At 36.4% G+C, this 24367-nt stretch overlaps 1 protein-coding gene across 1 annotated transcript in view; it reads left to right on the forward strand.

The window, feature by feature from the left end:
• AGMO (alkylglycerol monooxygenase) overlaps positions 1–24367 on the forward strand; it is a 185557-nt gene that overhangs the window by 63295 nt on the left and 97895 nt on the right. Inside the window, exons 4-5 of the mRNA XM_079302920.1 lie at positions 13023–13126; positions 18262–18357. Coding sequence (XP_079159046.1) covers positions 13023–13126; positions 18262–18357 — 200 coding nt within the window. The remainder of the gene's footprint in view (positions 1–13022; positions 13127–18261; positions 18358–24367) is intronic.

Consider the following 24367-nt stretch of genomic DNA (forward strand, 5'->3'; position numbering starts at 1 on the left):
TCTCAGAAGAGATCAGAGCTGTTGGGTTCTGTATACTCAGTAAATGCACAGAAGGAAGTGCTCCTGATCTAAGGGTCTGTAATCTAGTTTCAGAGGAAATTCATGGGTGATGAGAAGCCCATTGTAATAGAATCAGATGAACATCTATGTGGTGATATGATTGCCCTTGCAAAGTGCAGATGTTTGTGTTGCTTTTAGATTTGGAATCAGACACCTGTAGCATTTATGCTCTGTACTGACATTCTGCCAAAACATGTTTTATTATTATATTCAAATTTTATCAAGACAATACTGTCTTGAAATGTTGGTGATGGAATAAAAAGAGTATTTAGTACTCTTAAACTACACTTCTTTTTTTGGCTGGGAGCAGAGGAGGTAAACAACAAGCCTGTGAAGTAAAATTTTCTTTCTATATACTGAAGAGCAAAGAAATTTGATTTTCTGACCATGTCTTTCAATTCCCACTTGCTTTATCAGACATGCTTCTTCCCTATGGCAGTGGTTAAATAATTTGGAATGTTTTTGAAGCGGGATTAACATTATTTAAACAATCACTTAATTTTTTTAACTGTTTCTGGAAGATCATGTCTATTTTTTTATTCTTCAAGTTCTTTTAAACATGAGTGAATTTACTGTTCTTCTGCATTTCAGCAACCATCTCTAAGTTAGATTTGCTTGTGTTTCTATAATGTTCACCCCCTCTCCCTTTATTTATTTATTTATTTATTTACTTATTTATGTATTTATGTATTTATTTAATTCTTCTTTCATTCTGCATTTCTCTGACATTGTCTGAAGACATTGGGATATTGGAACATGCCAATTATACAAATTTGATCACCTAGGTCCTGATTCCCTAGTGTAAACTCCTAACAATTCCTCTGGAGTTTTGACTGAAGAATGTTCTTAGCCTGGAGCTGGCACAGCTGTGCTCTGCTTCCCTCTGGCTACTGTTTTGCTGCCACTGAGTGTATCTTGGCTGGGAAGTTGAAAAAAAAAATTACCCATTGCTGGGGTCCTCTAGCAATGACTAATTTAGTGGTGAGATTAATATGGGATAGTTCTTTAACTTACAGGGTGTGAAAGCTCCCATGCTGGTATAGAGATAATAGGTATTAGAGTGCACATAAAATATCCTATGAAATTATGCATAAATGCTTACTGCTCTGTGTGTCTTAAACACACTGTAAAGCTTTGTACTTACAAGTATGTTTTCCATAAAAAAATCAACACTTTTCAGATAAAGAGAAAGATTCTCTGCTTCTCTCTGCTCCCCTGCTAGTAGTAGGTGGAGATTGGCTGTGAAGTAGTAGGACTTTTTTTGGTATACTAGAGTATGAGTTTGGCTCAATCTGCCTAAAAAAGCCAACAGCACACTCATTTTGGGTCAGTTCTTTTGTCTAGCAATGGATTTTAACCAGAGATCTCAAAGCAGCAAAAACTTTCTATTTTTATATTGAAAATGGAATACACTACCCTTGCCAGATAATAATCACAATATATAGAGTAGAGGAGCCTATTTTTATTTGGCAGATCTGTTTCCTATATACAACTTTAGTGGTTGAGGTAAGCCTGCAGTCTAGTATCCTGCACTTCATAGCTTTAATATGCTATGTGTTTTGTGTGATTGGAAAGTACAAAATACAATGGTTGCATCCTGTGCTGAGCTTTCAGTCTTAGCTTGTTCTGTAGCTTAGAGCAAACAGATAAAGGATTAAAAGTGAATGAATTTATAGGGGGATGTGTAAAAAATGTCATAATTAATCAGCGAAAAATCTTTTTTCCATACATGTAATTTTCTGTTTCTGAAATCCTTTCCTTTCTGCTAGCTCTGGTACTAATTATCCAGCCACTAGCTATTGGCCTTTAAAGGCAGAAAATGCAACATCATTCAGGAGACATGTGGCTGCCAAACCCAGTAAGCATGTAGGAGTAGGGCCTTTACAGGTCAAGTGCTATAGCTGCTCTTTGACAGATCAGTCTGAATTAGCATCATAGGAGTCTGTTGATATTCCTGCTCCCCCACACCTCTGGCTTCTTCTGTTAGCTGCTGGTTTTGCCAGCCATTGTTTTGCACTCCCAGACCTTCAGTGTGTTTCAGTGCTTGCTGGTAGTGCAGGAGTACCTTCGGCTCTCCAAATTTATTACCAAAACTTACAGCACACGTTGAAATGAACTCCATACCTGAAACTCTACTGCATGTGGCTTCACCTGTCTTCAGTTAGTAATCATTTATCAATATTTTGGGGAAAGAGGAAATGTAATATAAAGTTACTCCTCTGACTGATATATGGATACCGATACTGATACTCTTTCTCTGATTTGGAGTTCAAGAGTTAGCACTAGTAGTAAGGGGCACCCATGTAAAAGGCTTTCTTAAAGGCTGTTTCATGACTTTTGGCTAAATGTGAGCATGCTGCCAGTACCTCTGCAACTATGGATGGCTCCAATATTAAGACCTATTTGTGGAGTCCTAATTTAGGCTCATGTCTGTTCCTTGCTGAAGAGACAGGACAGGGAGTGATGGGAGACAAAACCTTAAGGATGGCATTCTGGTGTTAGAGGCATCCTCTAGATAATCCCAGCTGACACACTTAGGGGTGTGCTCTACCAGGTAGATCCCAGCTGGGTGGAGTATGGAGGCAAGCTTGTACTTTCCTTCACATTTGAGACTGCCTGCTTTGGCAATTGACTGTGTTGTCCCCTCTTTATCTAATCTGTCTAGATGGCTTCCATGTCCTTCTTGTTAGAATGAGAAATGAAAAAGGCTATTGAAGTTTTAGCATGCTTAATAGTGTCCAGAGCATCTAAAACAGATGCAGCCATATGTAATTACTTGATGGACAGCTATATGCTCTTAGGAATGGGAGCATAAAATAAGTACTGACAACACTGGTCCAAATGTTGTTTGTGGAAGTGCAGATCTCTTTAAGTACACATCACACATGCTATAAATGAACTAGATGGCTACCAAATACAATAACTGCCACTGTTTAATAAGCACAAGGCTTTTCCAATATCTGTAAATTACTATAGATTCTTTGCAAATATAGTCTGCATTCCCACACATCTATCATTCAGGAACTTGGCTTAATAACTAATTTAAAACACTTTGGAACACAAAACTGAAGAGCCAAGTCCTCTTTACTACCAGAATAAATTTACTTATCAGTGTTATCTTACTGTATCTAGTTCGAAAAAAATGACCAACCAAATAAATGAATGCAGGAATTCAGCCTAAAAGGGAAAAAGATAAATGAAGGGGCCATGGATATTTCCTGTGAAAAAGTATGTTTATATTTATGCTTTTAGTTTAGAAGACTTGAAATCATTCCAGTTCATCCTTTTCTTTTTTTTCCCCTTATTGTTTCACCCTTGTTGTGTGTATTTCCCTAGGAATTTTTGAATGTATTGTTCTGAGGGGCAAAAAAGTATGATTACTGTGTCTAGGTTAATATCAGTTGTTGTTTTCTTTCTAATATCCTCCAGCTTTATGTTGCTGTAACATATGCACATTTAGAGTTTTGAACATTGTGGGAAAAGGTTTCACTGGTATCCATTCTTGCCATTAAAGTGCTTCCCTTCTGAATATTGCCTGCCAAAGTATGTGGTATCCTGCAGAGCAAGAGGATGAGGACATAGATTGCAATGAAGCTGAACAGTTTGCACTTCCTAACAGTGACACCAGACATCAATCTTTTGTAAAGACAGCCCAGAATACAGGAGAACTCTCACCCCCACTCCCCACACAAAAAAAAAAAAAAAAAAACCAAAAGAAGAATTATCTTCTCTTTTTTTTTTTCCCCCATTTCATTTTAGCAATTTCCTTCTAAGATCCTCTAAGATGAATATGTTCTCAAATTGCATCAGCTGACATTTCAGTGTCTGAGACTGTTTTGGGGACAGAAAAAAAATAAATGGAAAGAATTGAAGTAAAAATTGATTTTTAGGTTTTTTAATGTACCATTTTTTTCCTTTTAAGATTTTATTTAATTTAGTCTTACTTCTCTTTTTATCATTGGGCTAATGAATACAGTGCTAATTTTGTCACAGTTAATGCATTTCACATGTTTATACTGCAGTTTGCTCTCAGTATTCAGTAACACTGTTATAATATACAGGCTGGCAAGCGCTCAGAACTAAAGACTGCCAGTGCTGTAATTTGCCATACTGGGAGAACCTTGAGTCAAGTCTGCAGTGGCACAGACCTATAGAGGTCATTTTGAACCAGCTGCTGGGGATCTTCTTTTCACATAAATTTGTTATATATTTTAATATATAAACATAACTTCACCAACATGATGATTTAGAGTTATCAGATTAATGAGCCATATTCTCCTCTTTGTAGTAAAAAAGATGCAGAAAGAGTAAAGTGCTGCAAAAAACTTTCTACATCAATGAATATCAGAAGTTAAAATATGGTGTGTCAGTCAGGTGGCTGTGAGGTGTAAGGTGGATAAACCTTGCTATAACCAGGAGGAACCCTTGCTAAAAAAGGGGTATTTGAAAAATCTTGAGGTCAGTATTTGGGGGAAAGGCTTGACAGGGCTTGGTACTGGGTTCACAAAGAGCATTATATGCTATGGTCTGGTTATCCTTGAAACTGCCATGGCACCTTTTTTTTTTTTTTTTTTTTTTTTTTTTTTTTTTTTTTTTTTAACAAATCAGAGTTGTTTTAACACTTTTACACATAAAGAATCTGTTATGAAATTCTTAACAACTGGAAAACAGAATACCTGAATCAAGCATAATACACATGTGAAAGAGAAAAGTGAAAGTGCAACACCTGCTGCCATCATGGTTCCTAATGGTTTAGGGTCTCCTGTCTTTGTTACAGAGAATGTCCAGAGCTCAGGCAAACAAAGCTTTGACCAGCTGCAGAGCTGCTCCAGACACTTGAGCACTTGAAAATTGGCTTCAAGAAGGTGTGAGAAACAGGCTGGTCAGGCAAGTCGTTGTAGCAGAATTTTTGTGATAGACCTACTATGGACTGAAAGACTTGGCAAATGCTCCACTATTTTCAGAGTTAACTTACATACACGGTACTAAAACTTCATCCCTTCTGTATTGTTCTTCATTTCTTGACTTTTTCCTATTTGTCTTTTTGGAAGTGTCCAAATCCAACAATTGTATGCTAAAATTGCTTTGGATCATTTATCTTCTCGGTATCTTTTCGCACAAAGGAATGCACGTTCATTTTCTTTTAGGACTATTAATGAGGTCAGAGATTGAGTCACTCTTATTTGTTTCTGAATCTTACCTGATAACCTTTATTCCTTTGTGGCTTTCCATGGTGTGTGTGGAAACAGACTCTTCAGCTCCTGGAAACTGTATGAAAAGCTCACAGGCCATGGGTTAATACTGTCCTAATGTAATAACTGAGATTCATACTCTAGTTTACATAGATATAACAATGCTGCATGAAGTTTGACTCATGCAGCTTAGTTTCCAAGAGAACTGCTTCTACTAGAAGAGACTGAATCTTTGGCTATGCTGTGGCTTTTTCTAATCTTTCCATTGATGTCCTGTGCTTATGAGGACGCCAGGAAGTAAATAAGGCACATATGAGTTGAGAGGACCATTACTTTTGACCTGGCCAGCCTCTGCTTTTCTAACCACATGATCTCTTAAATATTTTACAGATTCAGAAGTCTAAGTATAATTTACAGTCCCCTGGATTCTTGCTAGAAGGGGATAGTATCTGGCCTGTTGTTTATTCTGGGTAGCATGTGTAATACTTTGGCTTATCTTGATTCTTCCCACGTTTCCCCAGACCATTCTGTATCTTAAGTTTTGCAGATCTTATTGTGGATATTTTTGTGTGGGAGCAGATTTGTGTTTTCAACTGGTATGGCAGCAGATCAAGCAGGAGGTTTTGGCTTGTGCACACATTCTGGAGGCAGGTTTTGTAGAAGGTTGCTCCAATTTTTGGCATACAAACCATGGGAGTGTATACCATGTATTACTTGATTGCAAGTTAGCCCACTCACTAAATAGTTTGCTGACCACATAGAGTAACATAAGAAGAAGCCTGAAAAACAGAGATAATCCTGACTAAAGCTCAGAAAAAGCACATCTCACATCACAGAAGGATCAGATGCTGAACCAAGTGAAATTTACTAATTAAACTGCTGGATTATGATTATATAGACCATAGGGTGTCTCTTGGTAGTATAATTTTATTTTGATACTGGCTTATGACATGCTGTGTGATTGCCTGTCCTGGCATTACCTGGGTAGCACAATATGCATTTAATTGAAAAATGACCAAGGAGGACTAGATAATACTGAGGCTGGAAAGATGCTTCTGAGTTGCTCTTCTTCTCCTGACACACCAACCTGATGAGCAATGGCTAATATTTTTAAAAGTAGTGGAGCTCCTATTTCCTAAAGGCTGAGAACTGATCTGGGTCAGGTACATGCACAGATAGGTGCTTCTCAAGAAAAATGAGAAGAGAAAAGTTAAGAAAATTGTTTGAAGGTCTATAGTAAATCAAGTCTATCAAGTAAATCAATTCAGATCTCCTTACAGTCAGTCTTCTGATTTACAAATGTGATTATCTTGAGAATACAAACTGCTAAAACTCATTGTAGGCCACAATTTAAGAAAAACGTGTCTTATTAAAAAATTTAAAAAACAAAAACAAAAACCACCAAACAAAGCAAACAAAAAAGTGTACATTTCCCTGTATACATGCTTCTTAGTGTGTGGTATATAGCAGAGCCTTCCAGATAAATTCCTTGGATCTAGTCCTGTTCTCATTAAACCCGCACAGCTCTGTGCTAACACTAACGTAACCAAGGAAAGAATTTTTCCTATAAGAATTATATTTCTACTAAGCAGGAAGCAGAGCCTTTTGGCAAATCACCTATTCTGCAACTTCGCCTGAACAACACTAAAACAAAAAACATAAAGCAAAATTGGCTCAGAAGTCACAAAATAGGGGATGCACCATAACAGGCCAAACAGGAGAGTTGCACACTGTTCATATCTACTTTTGTTGTGGACATGATAGCTAATCTGTTAAGATTTCTGCTCGTATGTAAAATGGATCCCAAATAGGTCCCAAAATACAGTTTTTAGCCAGCTTTTACTAAAAAAAAAAAAAAAAAAAAAAAAAAAAATAAATCTGGTAATTGTCCTTTTCAGTTACAAAATTTTAGTGGTACTGTATATCAGGTTTCTCATCCAGTGCAAGTGTAGAGTCAAACAGGGAATGAGATTCTATGAAAAAGCTCTGCTTGAGAAGAAGTTTATTAAAATTCTTAAAAAGCATCAGTAGCACACTAAATTGGGAGGAGCTGTTGTCTCCCTTGAAGGCAGAGACTCTGCAGAGAGACTTTGTGAAATTAAAGGCCTGGGTGATCACTAGCTACAGGAAGTTTAACAAAGACAAGTGATGGATTCTATACCTGGTCCACAACAACCTTGGATGTACAGACAGAGTGGGAAATGAGATGCTGGAGAGCAGTGCCATGGAAAGGAACCTGGGGGTCCTGGTCATTGCCAGGTTGAACATGAGCCAGCAGTGCCCTGGCAGCCAGGAGGGACAAGCCTGTCTTGGGGGCATCAGGCACAGCATCACAGCCAGGCAAGGGAGGGGATTGTCCTGCTCTGCTCTGAGCTGCGGCAGCCTCACCTCCAGTGCTGGTTTGGGGGACACAATAAAAAAAGACACTGAGTTGTTAGAGAGGGTTCAAAGGAGGGCAGTGAAGATGGTGAAGGGCCTTGAAGGGTGATGATATTAGAAGCAGCTGAGGCCACTTGGTCTGTTCATCCTGGAGAAGAGACTGAGAGGAGATCTCATTGCATTCACAACTTCCTCATGAGGGAGAAGCAGATGCCAATTTCTTTTTGGTGACCAGTCATGAAGCTGCATCAGTCAAGGTTTAGGTTTCATATCAGGAAAAAGTTCTTCACCCAGAGGGTGTTTGGGCACTGGAACACACTCCCCAGGAAAGTGGTCAGAGCACCAAGCCTGATGGAGTTCAAGAAGCGTTTCAGCAATGCACTCAGATACAGAGAGATTCTTGGTGTGGTTCTGTACTGGGCCAGGAGTTGGACTTGATAATCCTCATGGGTCCCTTCTACCTCAGCATATTCTATGGTTCTATGATTCTATGAACAGATCACTTAGAAGAAGGCAGAAAGGTAGTGAGTAATCAAACAATTGGGGTTTTTTTTTGTGAATCAGAAAAGGTAATAATTTAGCAGATAAATTGTTTTAATGCTATTTATTTTCCTCTCTTTTATCTGTGTAGATAGGGTTTAAAGGAGTGACTAACATTTCTCCCTTCCAGGCCATTTTTCTTTCCTCAGTCATCCTGGGGTTTCTACTAATTCTGACTTGAGATAAGTAGACCCAGGAGATGATTGCTTTTTGATTTCTTATAGGTGAATGCAGCACAGAGTACCTGCCTCTGAAGCTCTGTGGGTTACACCTGCTTTAGGAACCAACATATTCCACACTGGGATCAGTTGGGACCATGCCATCTTCTAAAAGATGGCTAGCATAGCCAAACTGAGGGCTCTGTTTAAATTTAAGTAGGTGGTGAAGGGAAACTTTCACCTGTTCTAACCTCAGTCAGTGTTGACTCTGAGTGAATGGAAACTTAATATGACTCATCATCTGTATTTTTTTTCCATATTACTTAAGATCCAGGTCTCATAAAGCTTGTATATTTTAATTAAAATATATCTATTTTAATATTTTAATTAAAAATTCATCTCTTTTTTATTTACTCAAGTTTCATTAAATCTTTACCATTTCACTGATTCTGAGGATTTCATAAAATGACTGTTTTCATTGAAATCATTCCTTAAAATTACTATAGTTTTTTTTTTTTTGGCATACATGTTTTCTCCTGTTAATCAGAATGTATTGGGCTATGGAAATCTCTTAAAATTACCAAAATGAACAAGAAAAAAATCTAATTTTGACACTTTTTATTATGTATTCTTCAAGAGGAATCTTATGTGCCCAGTGAACATTTCCTACTACTGAAGAAGAACTACTTCAGAGGTAGTGAAATGTGGTCCAGGCTTTGGATCTGTCCTAGGGATTCATACAAAGGAACTTGATTGATAATGAAAAATTATTTTTAAATTAAAAAAAATAAGCCTAAGTAAAAATCATTGGTTGTCATACCAATATGATTTGGTAAAATAAGGATGAAATCAATACCCTTTCTTAATTTTGGAAAATCCATAAAAGAAGATATATATATATATATATATGTATGTATGTATATATATATGTATGTATGTATATATATATAGGACTTCTGAAAAAAGCCTGAGTCCAGCTTCTTGTTAGCCAGTGCTGTTTTGCTGTTACAAGGCTACTAGTAAGTTCCCTGAAAGCCTGTGCTTCTCCAGGCCAATTCCCTCAGCTTCTCATTTTCTTTCTTCTAATAACAGAATTTATACACTGAACTAATGCTAAAATGACAAATCTTCATTTTCTTTTGGAATAAGTAGGATACAAACCTCTCGGCTGCTTGGAGCCCGCTGAGTTTTGCAAGTGCAGGTCTGATTCTGAGATGACATCATAGACTTAAAGTGCTAGAATGAAAACTGATGGTCAAATCATAACCTGTCCTTCATTCAGCAATTTCTGTGTAGCACCAATTTTTCTTCATCACCTAGCTACATGGCCTCATTTATTCTCTGTTGAGATTACATCCTGATTCTTTAAATTGGGTGATGGATGAAAATATTAATTGATTCAGTAGGTCATGGTAGTAATAGTAATAATAATTATAATAACAACAACAGTAATAAATTCAACAATGATTAACTGCAGTACCAAGATGCAGTTGCCCTGTTGTTCCCCAGATGAGAATAGCTCATCACATCTTCATCCATTAACAGGAAATTGGGGAAAGCCACAACAGGAAAGTAGGCCCTTGCTGTGCTGGTTTATAGCTTGTATAACTTTCCTCACAACTACATGATAAGGAAATCCTACCTTTATCTTCACTTAGGGGTAGTTCTTCATAATAGCAGCAGATTCAGAGGTTTTCTGAGACCCAGCTGTGTCTCAGGAACTTAAAGCTGGTCCTGCTGTGAGCAGGAGGTTACAGTAGAGACCTTTGGTGGTTCTTGCCATCTGAATTATCCTATGACTCCATGAGGTTCACTCTCCTCAATCAAAAGTAGAAGGTCTGTGTATAACCATATTGAAGTTATCTATTTTTAAAATTGTATTTAACAATCACGTTTGAATTATGAAACGTCAAGACTTCCATTAGAGCATTGTCTCAGTGGCTTCTCCAATTCCATCGCCTACTTTTTTCCTGTGGCTTCACAGTATGATTTAATAATTTTATAAAATGCAGTAATACTTCCTGTTTTCTGCATAATTTTTTTTGTTTTTTTTAAATCTATGTTGGAATTGGCTTAGCCTTGCTTTCTTTACTGGTCATTATGTAATAATACATTTGAGAAGGTCCATGTGAGAGAGTCTTTTATAATTTTATCCTCATTCAAATAATTTTTCTCATTTTCTTTCAAGTTATTATCATTATAAATAAAAAAGTGAAACCACAAGTCTTCTGTAGATACATACAATTTTATTTCTCTTGCGGGCAGCTGGTAAGCAGTCAGCTTTATTCCATGAAGAATGTCTGTTTCTTAGATTTGAGAGGTGTTTTTGGCATTAGATTGTAATATTTTTAATGTACTAATGCTTAATGACTGGGTTTTGGGGGTGATCTATTTCACCCATTCATGCTATTCTTTTGCTTCAATTAAAAAGTTACTGATTATCAGTTTCTTCAGATTCATTTTTAATGCAATTTTTTCTCAGAATGAGCCTGCCTATTTCTCAAAGGAGTTTAATGTAGTCTGTGCCACTGATGTCATCAACAATAGGATTAAGGAGCAGGATTTAATTTACTTACTTAGAAGTCAGAAATAGCTGTAGCAGTTAAATTTCTTATGAAAGAATTGTTTGTTTATCTCCCCAATATTCCTGTGGTGCATTTTTGAATGATAAATCCTTTAAGCTGGCTCACACAACTGAATAACTAACATTTTACCAATATTTGATTACCTTATTCTATATATAATTGTTAGTGTAAGAGACAGTTTAACTGAAAAATGAATCCTAATAAAATGCCTTTTTAGTAATTCATTTTGAAAACCATTTGACCTTAACTACAATGAAAGTAGACTGTAAAAATCATCATAGATTCCCTTCCTTGAACTTTTCATAATGCTGAAAAATGACTGAGGGAAAGAAGAAAGATCCAGTTACTGTACCCTGTTTGCACAGCTGTACTTCATTGAGTGCAGGCTTGTGTTACACACAGTTTGTGATAGGAAGTAAATGCTTTTAAAACAACTAAGGAGACAGGTCTTTAACCTCCACCTTTTCAAAAGCTTTTTTCACTCATTTAGCTTCTGTTGAGGTCTTGAGAAACATTTCAAACACAATACTGAAGCTCACCTGAATAATTCATTTCCTAGTGTGTTTATTAGGCAGAGATGCATTGAGATGTGGTTGGTTGGTGGGTTCCTTTTGGATTTTTTGGAGAGACATCACTAATTGTTGATATAGTGAGCAAATGCATTTAAAGAAGAAATAATTCTTAGACTCATTGTTAAGTGCTTTTTGATAGTGTAAATTAAAGATTTATTTCAGCAGTTTCAGGTATTTTTAAGGCCTAAGAGGTGATTTAAAAATAATTTTGTGATGTTTGTCAAAAATAATTAGATTTAATAGTCCCAGTTACTAGCATACAAGTCTGTCACCTCCTGCTACAAGACCATATAGTTCCCTGAATGGTAAAGATACCTTCAGATTCAATAACAGATTTTTTTTTTTGCCTTATTTTACATTGGAAGCACGCATTAATCACCAGACCTAAAACTGTTTGATGTAAACTTAGGTGAAAATAATTAAATAATTTAGACTGCTGTTATAAAATCATTTTCTGGACATGATTCTAATACCTGCAAAAGGCACTTCTCAAATGGCTCTGGTGAAACAAGGTCAGTGACAAGGGGAGTGTGCAGCTGGCAGACAGCCAGTCAACTTTTAATTTCTATAATCAGCTGAGACTTTGTATATACTTCATCCCTTGAACATGAGACCTTAAATTAAGGGTTGTAATAAACAGGCATTATTTGGGCTGCATTGACCACATATTTTTTCCTTTTTCCTGTAGTTAAGGTAATCCTTATAGCTATATATGTGATTGCCATGAATATTTCTGTTTTAACATCCCACTTCACACAGATACAGTGCAGACTCGCTACCCAGGTCTGCACTTGAGTGAGAAAATGCCTTGAAATGTAATCAGGATTTTGAAGTATTCTTCATTTCAGTGCATTAGATATATCATGCCCTCAGAGGACATGACTGACACTGATTTTGCTCTTATTCCAGCAATCTATCTTTTTTTAACTGTAGCAACAGAGCCAGAGCTCTCCTTTGGCTGGGTCAAGGCTTCCCAGCAAGCATTGGTTTCTTTTTCATTTGTCACTAGTGGGCAGGCTCTGTTTTGTGGTCTGTGGCACAAGTGGGTTGACAATTCACGCATTCCAGAAAAATGTGAGCAGAAAAGCTGACACCAGTAAAATTTGATGCATAAGATTTTTGGAACATTTTAGGTCCCCTTCTAGTCTTTAAGTGCAAGCATGAGAGCATCCTCAGTCTTTGTCCTCTGAATCCTGTAAAAAGCTCCTACTGACACATATTAGCAGAGCTTAGATGAGGTTTTTGGCTTTTTAATTCTCATCTCACACATCCTTCTGCCCTTCCAACAATTACTTTAGGTCCTGCTACAGCCTCGCCTTACTTCAGCATGGAATTACATTGATTTGTGTGCACTGACAAACATGTAACCCTGCCTATACAAACTCAGCTTTGAACAATAGGTCTTATTTTATGTTAATGGAAAATAGCAAAGTTTGAATTGGAGGATTAGTTGCTTCTAGTGTAGGAAAAAAAGTCCTTGGAAAACAAATGTTGCTTCTCTAGCACAAACCTCCTTATAAATTTTGTGTTTTGCAGAGGTTAATATACTGTGGGCTGCGCACCAAGTACACCATAGTTCAGAAGATTACAACTTATTCACAGCCTTGAGGCAGTCTGTAGTGCAGAAATACACCTCCTGGGTAAGTTGCATAAGATTTGACAAAGAAGTTAATATCAACAAGGTTCTTAAAAGTGAAAGCACTTTTTGTTTCCCTTCAAAGAAAAACATAATTTTTTTAAAAGGTGTTTGACACTGAAGGTACAGAAGATAAAACTGAAGAATATGGTAATCATAAGTTTTAAAATATATTCACTGTTGTACAGCAAACCTGAAAACAGCTACAAAAGTTACAGTAGACTAACTATATAACCCTGCATTTATATTTTCATAACTTTTTTAGTAGAGTGGAGAATTTTCATTCAATTATTCATGCATGAGTACAGAAAAAGAGCAGAATATAATTCAACTATTTCAGAATATGTCTGTCTAGTAACAAGAGAGAAATCATCATTAAAATTTGATTTGGACATGCAAATGGATTTATTTGTCTCTGCTCATTTATGTCATATCAGTACCCTTGTAGGTAAAAGTAGTATGTTACCTAGTGTTATTTCAGATAAAATTAATTTGAAATGGTGAGCTGTGTACCTATGCAGTATTTATATACAGATTTTAAAAAGTATATTTCCTAATGCATTCATAAATGTAACATAATGTTTAAGGCTTAGTTCTGCACCCAGAGTAACTGCTGATTTCCTAAGTTGAGCCCTCATTTTCTCTTTTGACTTGCTTTTTTTAAAACCAGATTGTAGTTTGTCTGGTCGTGTGTTATTCAAAATTAATAACTTCAAAATTTAATTTTCAAAATTCGAGTTCAAAAGGGATATTGAATGTATTTACATATATAAATGCATACATATAATTATATATATTCTCCAATGAGGTATAATATGTGTGGTGATGGAAACCCACAGTCCTTTGGCAATCTCTCTATCCAGCCTGTGAGCAAATGACTCAAAGTCAAGAGACTACTCCTACCCATGGAAATCCAGTACAACTCCATTAACTTTGGTAAAGTGGATTTATGCTTATGTAACTGAACATTGACTTAGTCTCTAGTTTGTAGCTGTTTTAATGTTTTAAGTGCATGACATTAAATTAGTTAAAATGCTACTTTCCAGGAAAATTTTCTTCTGAAAATCATGCAGCAGTATTATTTCTTAGATCTTTTTCTTGATGTCTTCTATATAAATTCCTATTGTTTATTTATTAAGAAAATAATAATTTGATGTTAGCAAGATTACCTAGAATTTAAATGACTGCAATGAACAATAGTGGAAAGGATGTCTGCCTGTGACAACTCTGCTTCCTCTGTAAATACTGCTATGTTAAAGATTTAACCTTTGCCCATTTACCCGTTGGGACCATATGTGCAAATGCTTAACAAAAACAATAATTCAAAAAAGACAAAAAGCCTGTGTGTATATATGGGTGTGCATATGTGCATTTGTCTGCTGTCATGATTTTGAGGATGATACCTCAGAGAGAATAAAATACTCAGAAGACCAAGATGTCTGGCCACCTTGGATTCCAAAGACCATCCTCAGGACCACACTGGTATCACTTGGCAAGTAATATATGTGCATTTACATTTCATATGCTTTGTGCACAGGGAAATGAATCTAGGAATACATGATGCTTTTGTGTGCCAGGTTTTTTCACCAAATATTTGATATTAGCCAAAACATGTGGTTAATGTAAATACTGTTTTGCCTCCTCCCTGAACTTTCCAGACCTACACCAGTTTTCTTTCTGAAATGCCTTACCGTGCACAATCACAATTTTTGCTAATGCTTACAGAACTGCTATTTTTTGGACTAACAGTCTTGTCCAGAACCATGGATGGATGTGCCTTGAAGCTGAAACTCAGTAAAATCCTTAATTAATCTCTGAGAATTATCTGATCTTGTTGAATGTATACTGTACTTTTCAATGAGTTTGACATCCAATTTTGTGGAGACTGTGAGAAACTTAGGGTGCTTGGTGACTCTTCTGCTGCCAGCTCTGTTGCGTTTTAAGCTAAACATTGTAAGATAAATAAATCGGCATTTTAATCTATGATTGAAAAGATATTAAATGAAAGAGAATAGAAAAATCTGCTTGACAATCAATGGTGTGAGATACACTCTGGATTTTGGAACCAAATGTATAGTGCTTCATGTTGTTTGCATACACAGTGTTTCTGTTTCTCTACTGGAGGGGCCATAGAAAAACAAATTTACTATGAAGACTGAGAGATACTATTGAGACCCGTTTAGAGGAAAAGAAATGTTAAAAATATTAATTTTGAAGAAAGAAACAGAAAGCTAAAGCAAGATAATACTATGTAATTAATATATAAGTGATGGAGATTTGCACATACACTCTGAAAAGCTATGATTCAATGCTTTGAGTACCATTCTCAACTTTCCTCTAAGGGTAAGATTTAATTGCAAATATTGAATCCATAATAATTTGATCACTTTAGATCGTACATTTAGATAAAGTGTTGAACTATGCCTTGATATAAAAGCAGTGGAAACATCTACATAGAAATCTGGAAAGGGAATAGGTTACAGTTTTCAGCATAGTCACTTCTTGTCTACTGAGGAGTTGCCAGGTCTGGGTTTTGTGAAAAATGGATTGGCTTTTTTTATTTTTAAATTTTTTTATTTTATCTTGCCTTTAGCTCCTGCAGAGTCCTCACACGAGTTCCTGCCCACATGAACTGGCTGTCAGAGCTGTCCTGCAGCCCCTAGCCCATGCCCCACAGCCCCTCTGCAGCCACATCAGCAGGTGGCCCCAGAGACACAGCAGGGAAACTCGGCGCTCCTGCTAAACCTCAGGAGTTTCAATGCTCTCCCTTTCTGTGGTGGAAGTGGTTACAGGATTTTACTTACCAATGGGAGGGAGAAGGGAGAGATGCCCACGTGGGAGAGTGGGCAAAGGACCTTGCAAAGGGGCAGTGCCATGAGGGCAAACAGCTGCAGTGCATCAGCACAGATCAAATGTCTCGCACCCCCTCTCTGGGTGCTTTTCCCATCAGCTACTGTAGCACTTCCCCAATTTCTCTGTGCTGCTGAATCCACAAGTGAGAAAAAATCTGTCAGTATGTTAAAAGTTTTCCTGCAGTTTTGACCAGAAATTCCCGTCTGGAGCCAGCAGATCTTTTCTTCTACAAATTTGTTAAAGCTGGTACATTGCCATGAAATCTTTTGATTTGGTAAATTGACATTTCCAGTAAAGAACTATTTAATGATTTATTTTTTTCCCCTGAGATTGCTGTTCTTGTTTCAGAGGAACCACAAATAAGAAAAGTCAGATCTTGGTATGGGAGTAGTTTTCATTTCTTCCTATGAGTTCCACTTCTGTAAATGATCTTTAAAATCCTTCCTGTACAAAATAAAGATTACATTGTAAGAAAGCGTTAGTAAAGAATTCTCATTTGACAGTTTCAAATTTACCTATAGATTTATATAAAATTTCTTTCATCCCACCACTTAGCAGGGAAATCCTAGTACTCTTGTGAAAAGTAAGTTAGGAAATAAATATGAAGATGATTCTTCTTTCCCCTTTGAGTCATCTGTAAATTCCACCAAATTGCTTCTGATACTTTTAGGGAAAAAGCATATAATTTTTTAACCCTGCTTTCAATCCTGTAACCACTTGCACGAATAATCTGAAAACCATCTGGTTTGGTTTTCTGGGTTTTTGGGGTTTTTTTAATCAATTTCCTCTCTATTCCTTTTTTAAAAAAATCCTGCTGTTATCATGCCATTTGACAGAAACTTAGTCCCCTTCTACTACCTTTTAATTCCTGTACTTCTTGGAAAGCAGCTTCCGAGACAGAAACAGAAACACCCTGTAGGTAATTTGTGGGGCAGCTGTGATCCATGAGGCTTTAAATGTAGATTTTGAAATCCCAGGTGTCCCAGCCCCTGCCAGGTGATATTGCAATGACTTCAGGGTTTTGTCCTAGTGTTTCAGACATTGTCTGGTGTTGAAGCCAGCAGACTAAGCTGATATTGCAAGGTCCTAGTCCTCCATTGGTTTGTCACAGGGAGATATGTCAGTGGTGACTTTCTTGCGAGCATCAGTCACATCACTGGGGTGGAAGTGTAGTTGATCCACAGCCTCAGAGTGCCTTCTAATCTATTGGGCAGCCCTTTTGATAAAACTGAGACAATACTGGTTTTACATGCTGTGTCCAGAACCTTCACTAAGGGAATTCTTGGTCCAGGAGGCTCGTCGTGGCTACTGGACTACCTCCTTGAATGTTAAAAAGATTTGATTTTTGTGAAAAGAAAAATAGGAATTCGGAAATGGATTTTTCTAATTTTCTTGTGCTTCACAGGGGGCTCTTGTGGCCCAAACAGATATTCCCTGAGTCCTAAAGAGATTTAAAGCTTTTGAAGGTACCTCTGTTACTGTTTGGTTTAGGAATTATCTCTGTATTTTAGAGAAGTATTAACTTTTCCATGCAGGTGATATAGCACAGTGTCAGGTAAAAGAGAAAAGAAAAAGATAAGCCTTTTTTTGAAGAGAGCAGACTGGCTTTTTAACATATGAAGATCTTAGAAGTTTTACTCTAATTTTGCCAGTTAAACAATTAATTGTGAAATTCCTAGGACTTCATCTGTATCTAAGACACCACGATTTCCCAAGTAAGCAGTGTTCTGATACTTTTTTCATGCTAGTGTGTTTTTAGTACTCTAAAACAGTACTCTATACTGGGAATTTATGGAAGATACCATGAGAAAGTTAAGGTGAGAATTATAGTTAACTTTGCAAGCCAAGTAAGATGCCTTAGCCTCATGGTGCTTATGCAGGGAGTTTGGGTGGAAAAGCTATAGTGTTATAAATTCATACCTTGCTGTGATGATTCTTCTCTATATGGGAACCCTTAATGTCAATGCTGTGTTGCTGTCTGTTCCTTATAGTACACAGCATAAGCATCCAATACCAGCATTTATGAATTCTTATGCTGAATTTTCTACTTGCTCAGTTCAGCTTGAGGGAAATCACTTTTGGTCAATTTATGTCTCATTTGCTATAGCACATCTAGTAGTAACATAATAATCACTATCTAAGTATGCTATGTAATGTCTGCTTAATGGATGTGTTAGAAGAAGCAAGTATATTGTGCAGTGCTTTGAGCTCCTGATAGTACTTCATTATATCATCATGAGTTTAGAATTATATATCTAATGTATGTTTTCTTTCTCATTATTTCAGATGTTCAACTTGCCCATGGCTTTTTTCATCCCCCCTTCGGTGTTTGCTGTTCATTTACAGTTTAATCTACTTTACCAGTTTTGGATACATACAGAGGTAAACCAGGTTTTTAAGCCATACCTAAACAGTTAGCCTGGAGCAGTGTCTTGGAAATCCACTAGCAGCTGATTTATTGTGTAAGAAAAATCTTTGTCTGACTTCTTTAAGGAGAAACATCTGTTCATTTTTATTCCTTTTTCTGAATATATATTGCTAAGTTTATAAGAAGCAATGAGGCCAGTTGGTCCCAATTAGATTTAGTAAAAAAAAAAAAAATAACTGTAAGGAATCTAAACTTTTTGCTATTTTAATACTGTATTTTCCTATCTTGCAGCTTATTAAACATTTTTGGCTGATACTGAAACTGATTTCATTTCTAAGATAAATATTTTAGGGGAAAATACCCTAAAAACCTGGTGCTTCTTAAAGATCTTTTAGAGTTACAGCTAAAGTCAGGTATTGTTTCTTTCTTAATGCAGGTAATTCTCAAATGAAAAATGCTCTATGATTATCTGATGGCTATTTGTTTATGACTACACCACTTCATTTCTGTTTTGTAAGTTCATAGATAGACTGTATCTAGTTTACATACATATAGGGTTAATAACACACTGTAATTAGCAAGATGTTTCCCACACTTCTCAAGTAGTTCTGTGGTCTTTGCCTTCTTTCTTGCATTACAACAAAGGGATTTAAAGGTACTTTATTTTATAAGTCAGTAGTATATTTCTCAGTAGCCCCAGATGGGCTGTGATCTAATTATTTCTATAACACTTACTCTTTTGTTTATTCAGCCCAGACAGATGCCTTTTCCTCTCTAATTTCATGATGCAATATATAGGACAGTTCTTTGGGAAAGGAATTTTATTTTCTTGATCTGATATTTTAGGTGATTATGTTGTTTAAATTGCAGATTTTTCTGTTTTCTGTGTGCTTCATTAAAAAAAAAAAAAGTTTTAGTGTGCTTTGCTGCTAAAAAAAATGTATGTCTCATCTATGTCTTCTGTGGTGTTTGAAGCCATGTCTTCCTTGGCTGAGAGGTTTCTAACATTCTGCTGTGTAGCAGTAACTCAGTGAATCACAGCACTGGTGCCACAGTGAGTGTCTGAAGTTTCTAAAGTGAATTTCAGAGCCTTATGAATTGCCTGCATCCCTGTAAAGTGCTAAATCCTTCATAGGGCTTAAAAGGAATTTCCACAGCATATGTGCAATGTGCCAAGTTTAGACACTAGTCTAAACAAGAATTAATTTTGGTCTCAAAGAAAAGATAAGCACTCCTTACTATTAAATTGTTGTGCCAGCAGAAAAACAATGGATCTTTTGTACTTTTTTATTAATGCAATTGATCCACTCATAGAACTTTGCTTACAAGGGAAGTTATTCTTAATGTTGATATTGTTGATTTTATAGCACAGCTGAAATCGGTTGAAATATGTTGAAGTCATGCTCTAAGGTCAAAAATTATGTTGAAATAGAAATAGGGTTACAACATGTATTAGCAGATTTCCTGCTCTCAGGGGCAAGGCATTGACAGAAAGAAGTAAGAAAAGGAAGGGAAATAGTATCAGCCATTCAGGTTTATGTTACCCTATAGTTTTGGTGAAATTAATATGATGCTTCACCATTATATTGGGTTTTCCTTGCAACGACTATTGCAATTTAACTGTTTAAAGCTATTGCTGCTTTTTTTTTTTTCCTAATGGTCCTTTTCTGAATTTTAATGATCTTAATTATCTTATGTAGATTAAATTAATATGAAAATCTTTTCTTCAAGTCTCTGTTTCTGTCAGTTTACTAATACATAAAGTTTGTTCAGGTCTGTAGTGTGGGATTCTATAGCAAACAGCATCCTATCCCAGTAAGTGCTGCTAACCCTTGCTCTAAGAGCAGATATTTATCATCCCCCAGCAGCTCTGGTGTCCTCTGGGAGCCCATGGAGGGTGCTGTTACACGTCTTTAGGGGTCTAGGGGAGATACACTTCATTATTTCCATTCTGCCAGTCTAATGTTATAGTAATGTAATAGTTGGCTTCTAAAATGAAAGACCAATGGATAATTATTTTTTTCCTGAACTTTCTATTGTTATTCATCACTATCAATTTCCTGAGATACACTTTGGCCCCACATTGGCTGGGCAAAGATGTTTGGAAATTATTACTTCGTGAATTTTCAGTGCACATCTTTCTCTTTAAGAAAAATAAAATCTAGTAAGATACAGGGGGGAAAAATCTCTTTAATAGATGGTGGGTTTTTCTGTTTTTTAACATAGGAATGAAAAGGAAAACACATGCAAAATTTATTGCTTTATAGAAGAAAAAAAGGTGTATTTAAGTAATAGGAAAGAATTTAAGTACATGAAAGTTTCTGAGGGAAGATGTTTTGTTTTGAGTGTAATTTAAATTAAATTCAATATTACAAAAGAATGATCATGCTGTGCTGAAACTTTCTATGCCATGTTTCAGCCGAGAGCAAAAGTTTATAGCCAAATACAATCCCTGATATTTTCTCATACTTAAATTTTAGATGTGTCCAGTGTTTTTTCAAACAATATTAAGAGATGTTTCCTGTGTTATAACTTTGACCTATCTCATTATTTGTTATGTCAGTTTTTGTCCAACTTTACTACCAGCAGATCAGACATGGTCTATTTTATTTTAACTCAAGTGACTCATATATTCTTGTAACTACAGTATCATAAAGATCAAAAGTACACATTCGTTCTACCTCATTTAGACTTCTGTATTTCCTATGTGCTTGGTATGCATTAGTTTTGGTCATTTTATATAGAATAGTACAGCATTTTAAGCCTATAAATCTTACATAAAAATTACACTATTATTGAAGTTCTGGCTTCTTTTACTATTGTTTATTATTAGAATGGGCTGCAAGATACAAGAGAGGCATGCCTGAGATGAATAAAGTTGTGTATGCTAGAGTGAAAATACAACTTAGTGACTTATGCCATGCATTTGAGTTAAACTTTCTTTTTTTTCACTGCATCCTGAATCAGTGGGTCAAGACCGGAGATATGACATTCAAAGCTGAGTGCCAGGTCTTGCATTGTGATCACAACAACCCCATGGAGAGCTACAGGCTGGGGGAAGAGTGGCTGGAAAGCAGCCAAGCAGAGAAGAATATGGGGGTGCTGGTTGACAGCAGCTGAACATGAGCCAGGGTGTGCCCAGATGGCCAAGAAGGCCAGTGGCATCCTGGCCTGGATCAGCAATAGGTGGCCAGCAGGAGCAGGGCAGGTATTGTCCCCCTGTGCTTGGCACAGTGGTGGGGCCACACCTCAAATCCAGTGTCCAGCTCTGGGGCCCTCACTACAAAGCACTGAGGTACTGGAGTGTGTCCAGAGAAGGACAATGGAGCTGGTGATGGGTCTGGAGCACAAGTCTTACAAGAGTGAGCTGGAGGTGGATAACCTGGAAAAGAGGAGGCTCAGGGTGTTATCACTCTCTACAGCTGCCTGACAGGAACCTGCAGCCATGTAGGGGCTGTTTGCTTCTCCAGGCAACCTGTGGCAGAACCAGAGTAAACGGCCTCAAGCTGCACTAGAAAAGGTTCAGGCTGAACATCATGAAAAAATTATTAATTGGAAGTGTGGTTAAACATTAGAATGGGCTTCCCAGGGAAGTGATGGAGTCACGATCCCTGGAAGTGTTCAAGAAATGACTGGACATGACACTTGGTGCTATTGTTTAGTGATATGGTGGTGTTTAGTCAAAGGTAGGAGTTGATGGTCTTGTAGGTCTTTTCACACATTAATGATTCTATGAGTATTGCACCATGTGCATGACAATCTGAAATTATATCAGGATTTTTTCAAGGATTTAAAATAAATCTCTAAGTAGCACTAGAGCATTGAAATAAACTCCTAATAATTTATTTAAATGAAAAATGAAAAAAAAAATTCAACCCAAGAAACCCCCCGAGGAAAACATTTGCCAGTGATGGGTTAACTATTGGACTTGATGCTCTTTAAATTCTTTTGCAATCTAAATGATTCTGTGGTTCTGTTATCTCAATAAATCAAGAAAAAAAAGCATTTTTTGTTCTATCCAGTACGGTTCAGGTCAATTGAATGACTCAGATCTGCTCCTAAATAGTCTGGGAGAAATGCTTCTATGACCAGACAGACCATTCTCATCTAGATCATAAGGGAAGTAAAAAAAAATACTTCAGTCAAATGGCAGTAAAAAACTAATTTTTCAAAAGCCACAAAATGTTTCAGGATGTTACTGACAGACAGAAATACTCCATTTCAATTTATTTTTGCAGGTGATTCAGAAGGTCTAGGGCTTATATTAAACTATATCCTTCCATTATACATTTATTACAACCAATAAGTTAGGTGTGTTTATAACCTGATAGACACCTGTGAAAAAACAGAAATTAGTTTCTGTTGGTTTAGCTGTAATTTTTATGAGATGTCAAACTGTATTTAGAAAGTATCAACTGATCCAATCCCTGATGGTAGTAATTGCAGCAGCAGATTATTCCTTGCCTATTTGATCTTTGACATGTATTAGTTTCTGTTTAATTTTCTAATTTAAGGAGAGAATATGATCTGCCTGTTACCATACTCACAGAAGTCAGGTTTTTTTAAGGCATCTCTTTTCACCTTGTGTAAGTCTTTCTACCTCATCTAGCTCTGGGAGCAGAAAAAGGTGAGTCACAACTGTTAATCAGGAGTAACATGGGTGAAAACAGGTGGGGAATGGGAATAATTTTAACAACACCTCATGCAGGCTGGAAAGAGAGGCATAAAATTGTTACAGATTCAGGGAAAAATAAAATTGTTTTTATCAGAAAAAACCTATTAGTAAAACTGAAACTTACTGAGGAAGTGTATGGTATTTGTCAAAAGGATATTTTCCACGTGTGCACGCACAGTGTACACTGGTCTAAGTTTTTGTCCAAGTCTTTTTTTACCTTTGGCTTCTGATCAGTTTTCTTTAATGAAAAGCTCTGAAAGAGAAAAACTGGGAATTCTTCATGCTTTCATGCCCTGCACAGCCCATCTGAGTTCAGTGAGCTCTTGTGGCCCAGTCCTTCAATTCTTATGTCAATCAGATCACACCTATGAAGATGGCCAGATTCAGAAAAAGAAACCTGTTTTATTTTGACTTTATTTTCCAGTAAGGAAATTAAACAAGCACATTGAGGAACCAGGTAAAATTAAGGAAAATACATAAAAGTTTACATAAGTTCTTCTAAGTATCTAAGTAGCTGTGATTACCATCATATCAATAGCAAAAGCTGTTCTTGAAACTCTAGAGGACATATTTGTCTTTTTAAGCAGAAGCTATTTGAGACAAAAATCTACTGGATGGGTGAAAGAATTGGATGAAAGAATCATAATTAGGACACTGTGAAAAATAAGTGATAGCATGAAAAAATATATAAAATATTCAGTTATGAATTTCCAGGTCCTAACAATTAAGACTGGTCTATTTCTTTGCAAATTCTATTTTTCAGTTTTCCTGGACTTACTTTCTCTGCATTGTGTGCTGTAGTGTCATTTAAATAATCAAGAAGGGATTTCAGCAGCAAAAAAAGTTACAAAAAGTTACAAAGTCTACTTCATCTATTTCAATTACTTGCAGTACAGTTTCTCAAAACTGAAAAGTAAATTTGATCAGGAAATAAGACTTTGAACTTAAAAAGCATTTTAACAAAACTTATTTGACTATTACAAAACTTACATGAGTGTTGCATGTTTTAGTGTTTGTTTTGGAAATAAGATAGTTCTATTATTGTCATTGATTTGTGGAGTTGAAGGAAGGTTTTGGTAAAGAGTGAAAGTATTGAATAGTTGCAGATAAAAAAGGAGATGCTTTGTTGGGAGTTAAAATTATCTCTGGGCCTGGTTTACAAAGTCATATATTTATTATTAGTTTGTTGGACTGTGAATATTTCCTATAAGGTCAGTAAGATATGAGTTAAATTTAATGCATGAAAGTGTTTGCAAAGTCATGACATACAGGTGGTATTGAATGGATCACAGTGGAAATAGGGCATGGTAGACTGATCTGATTTTCTGGCCAGAATAAGAAACGTTGTT

This window comes from Erithacus rubecula, assembly GCF_903797595.1.
Source record: "Erithacus rubecula genome assembly, chromosome: 3".
NCBI lineage: Eukaryota > Metazoa > Chordata > Aves > Passeriformes > Muscicapidae > Erithacus > Erithacus rubecula.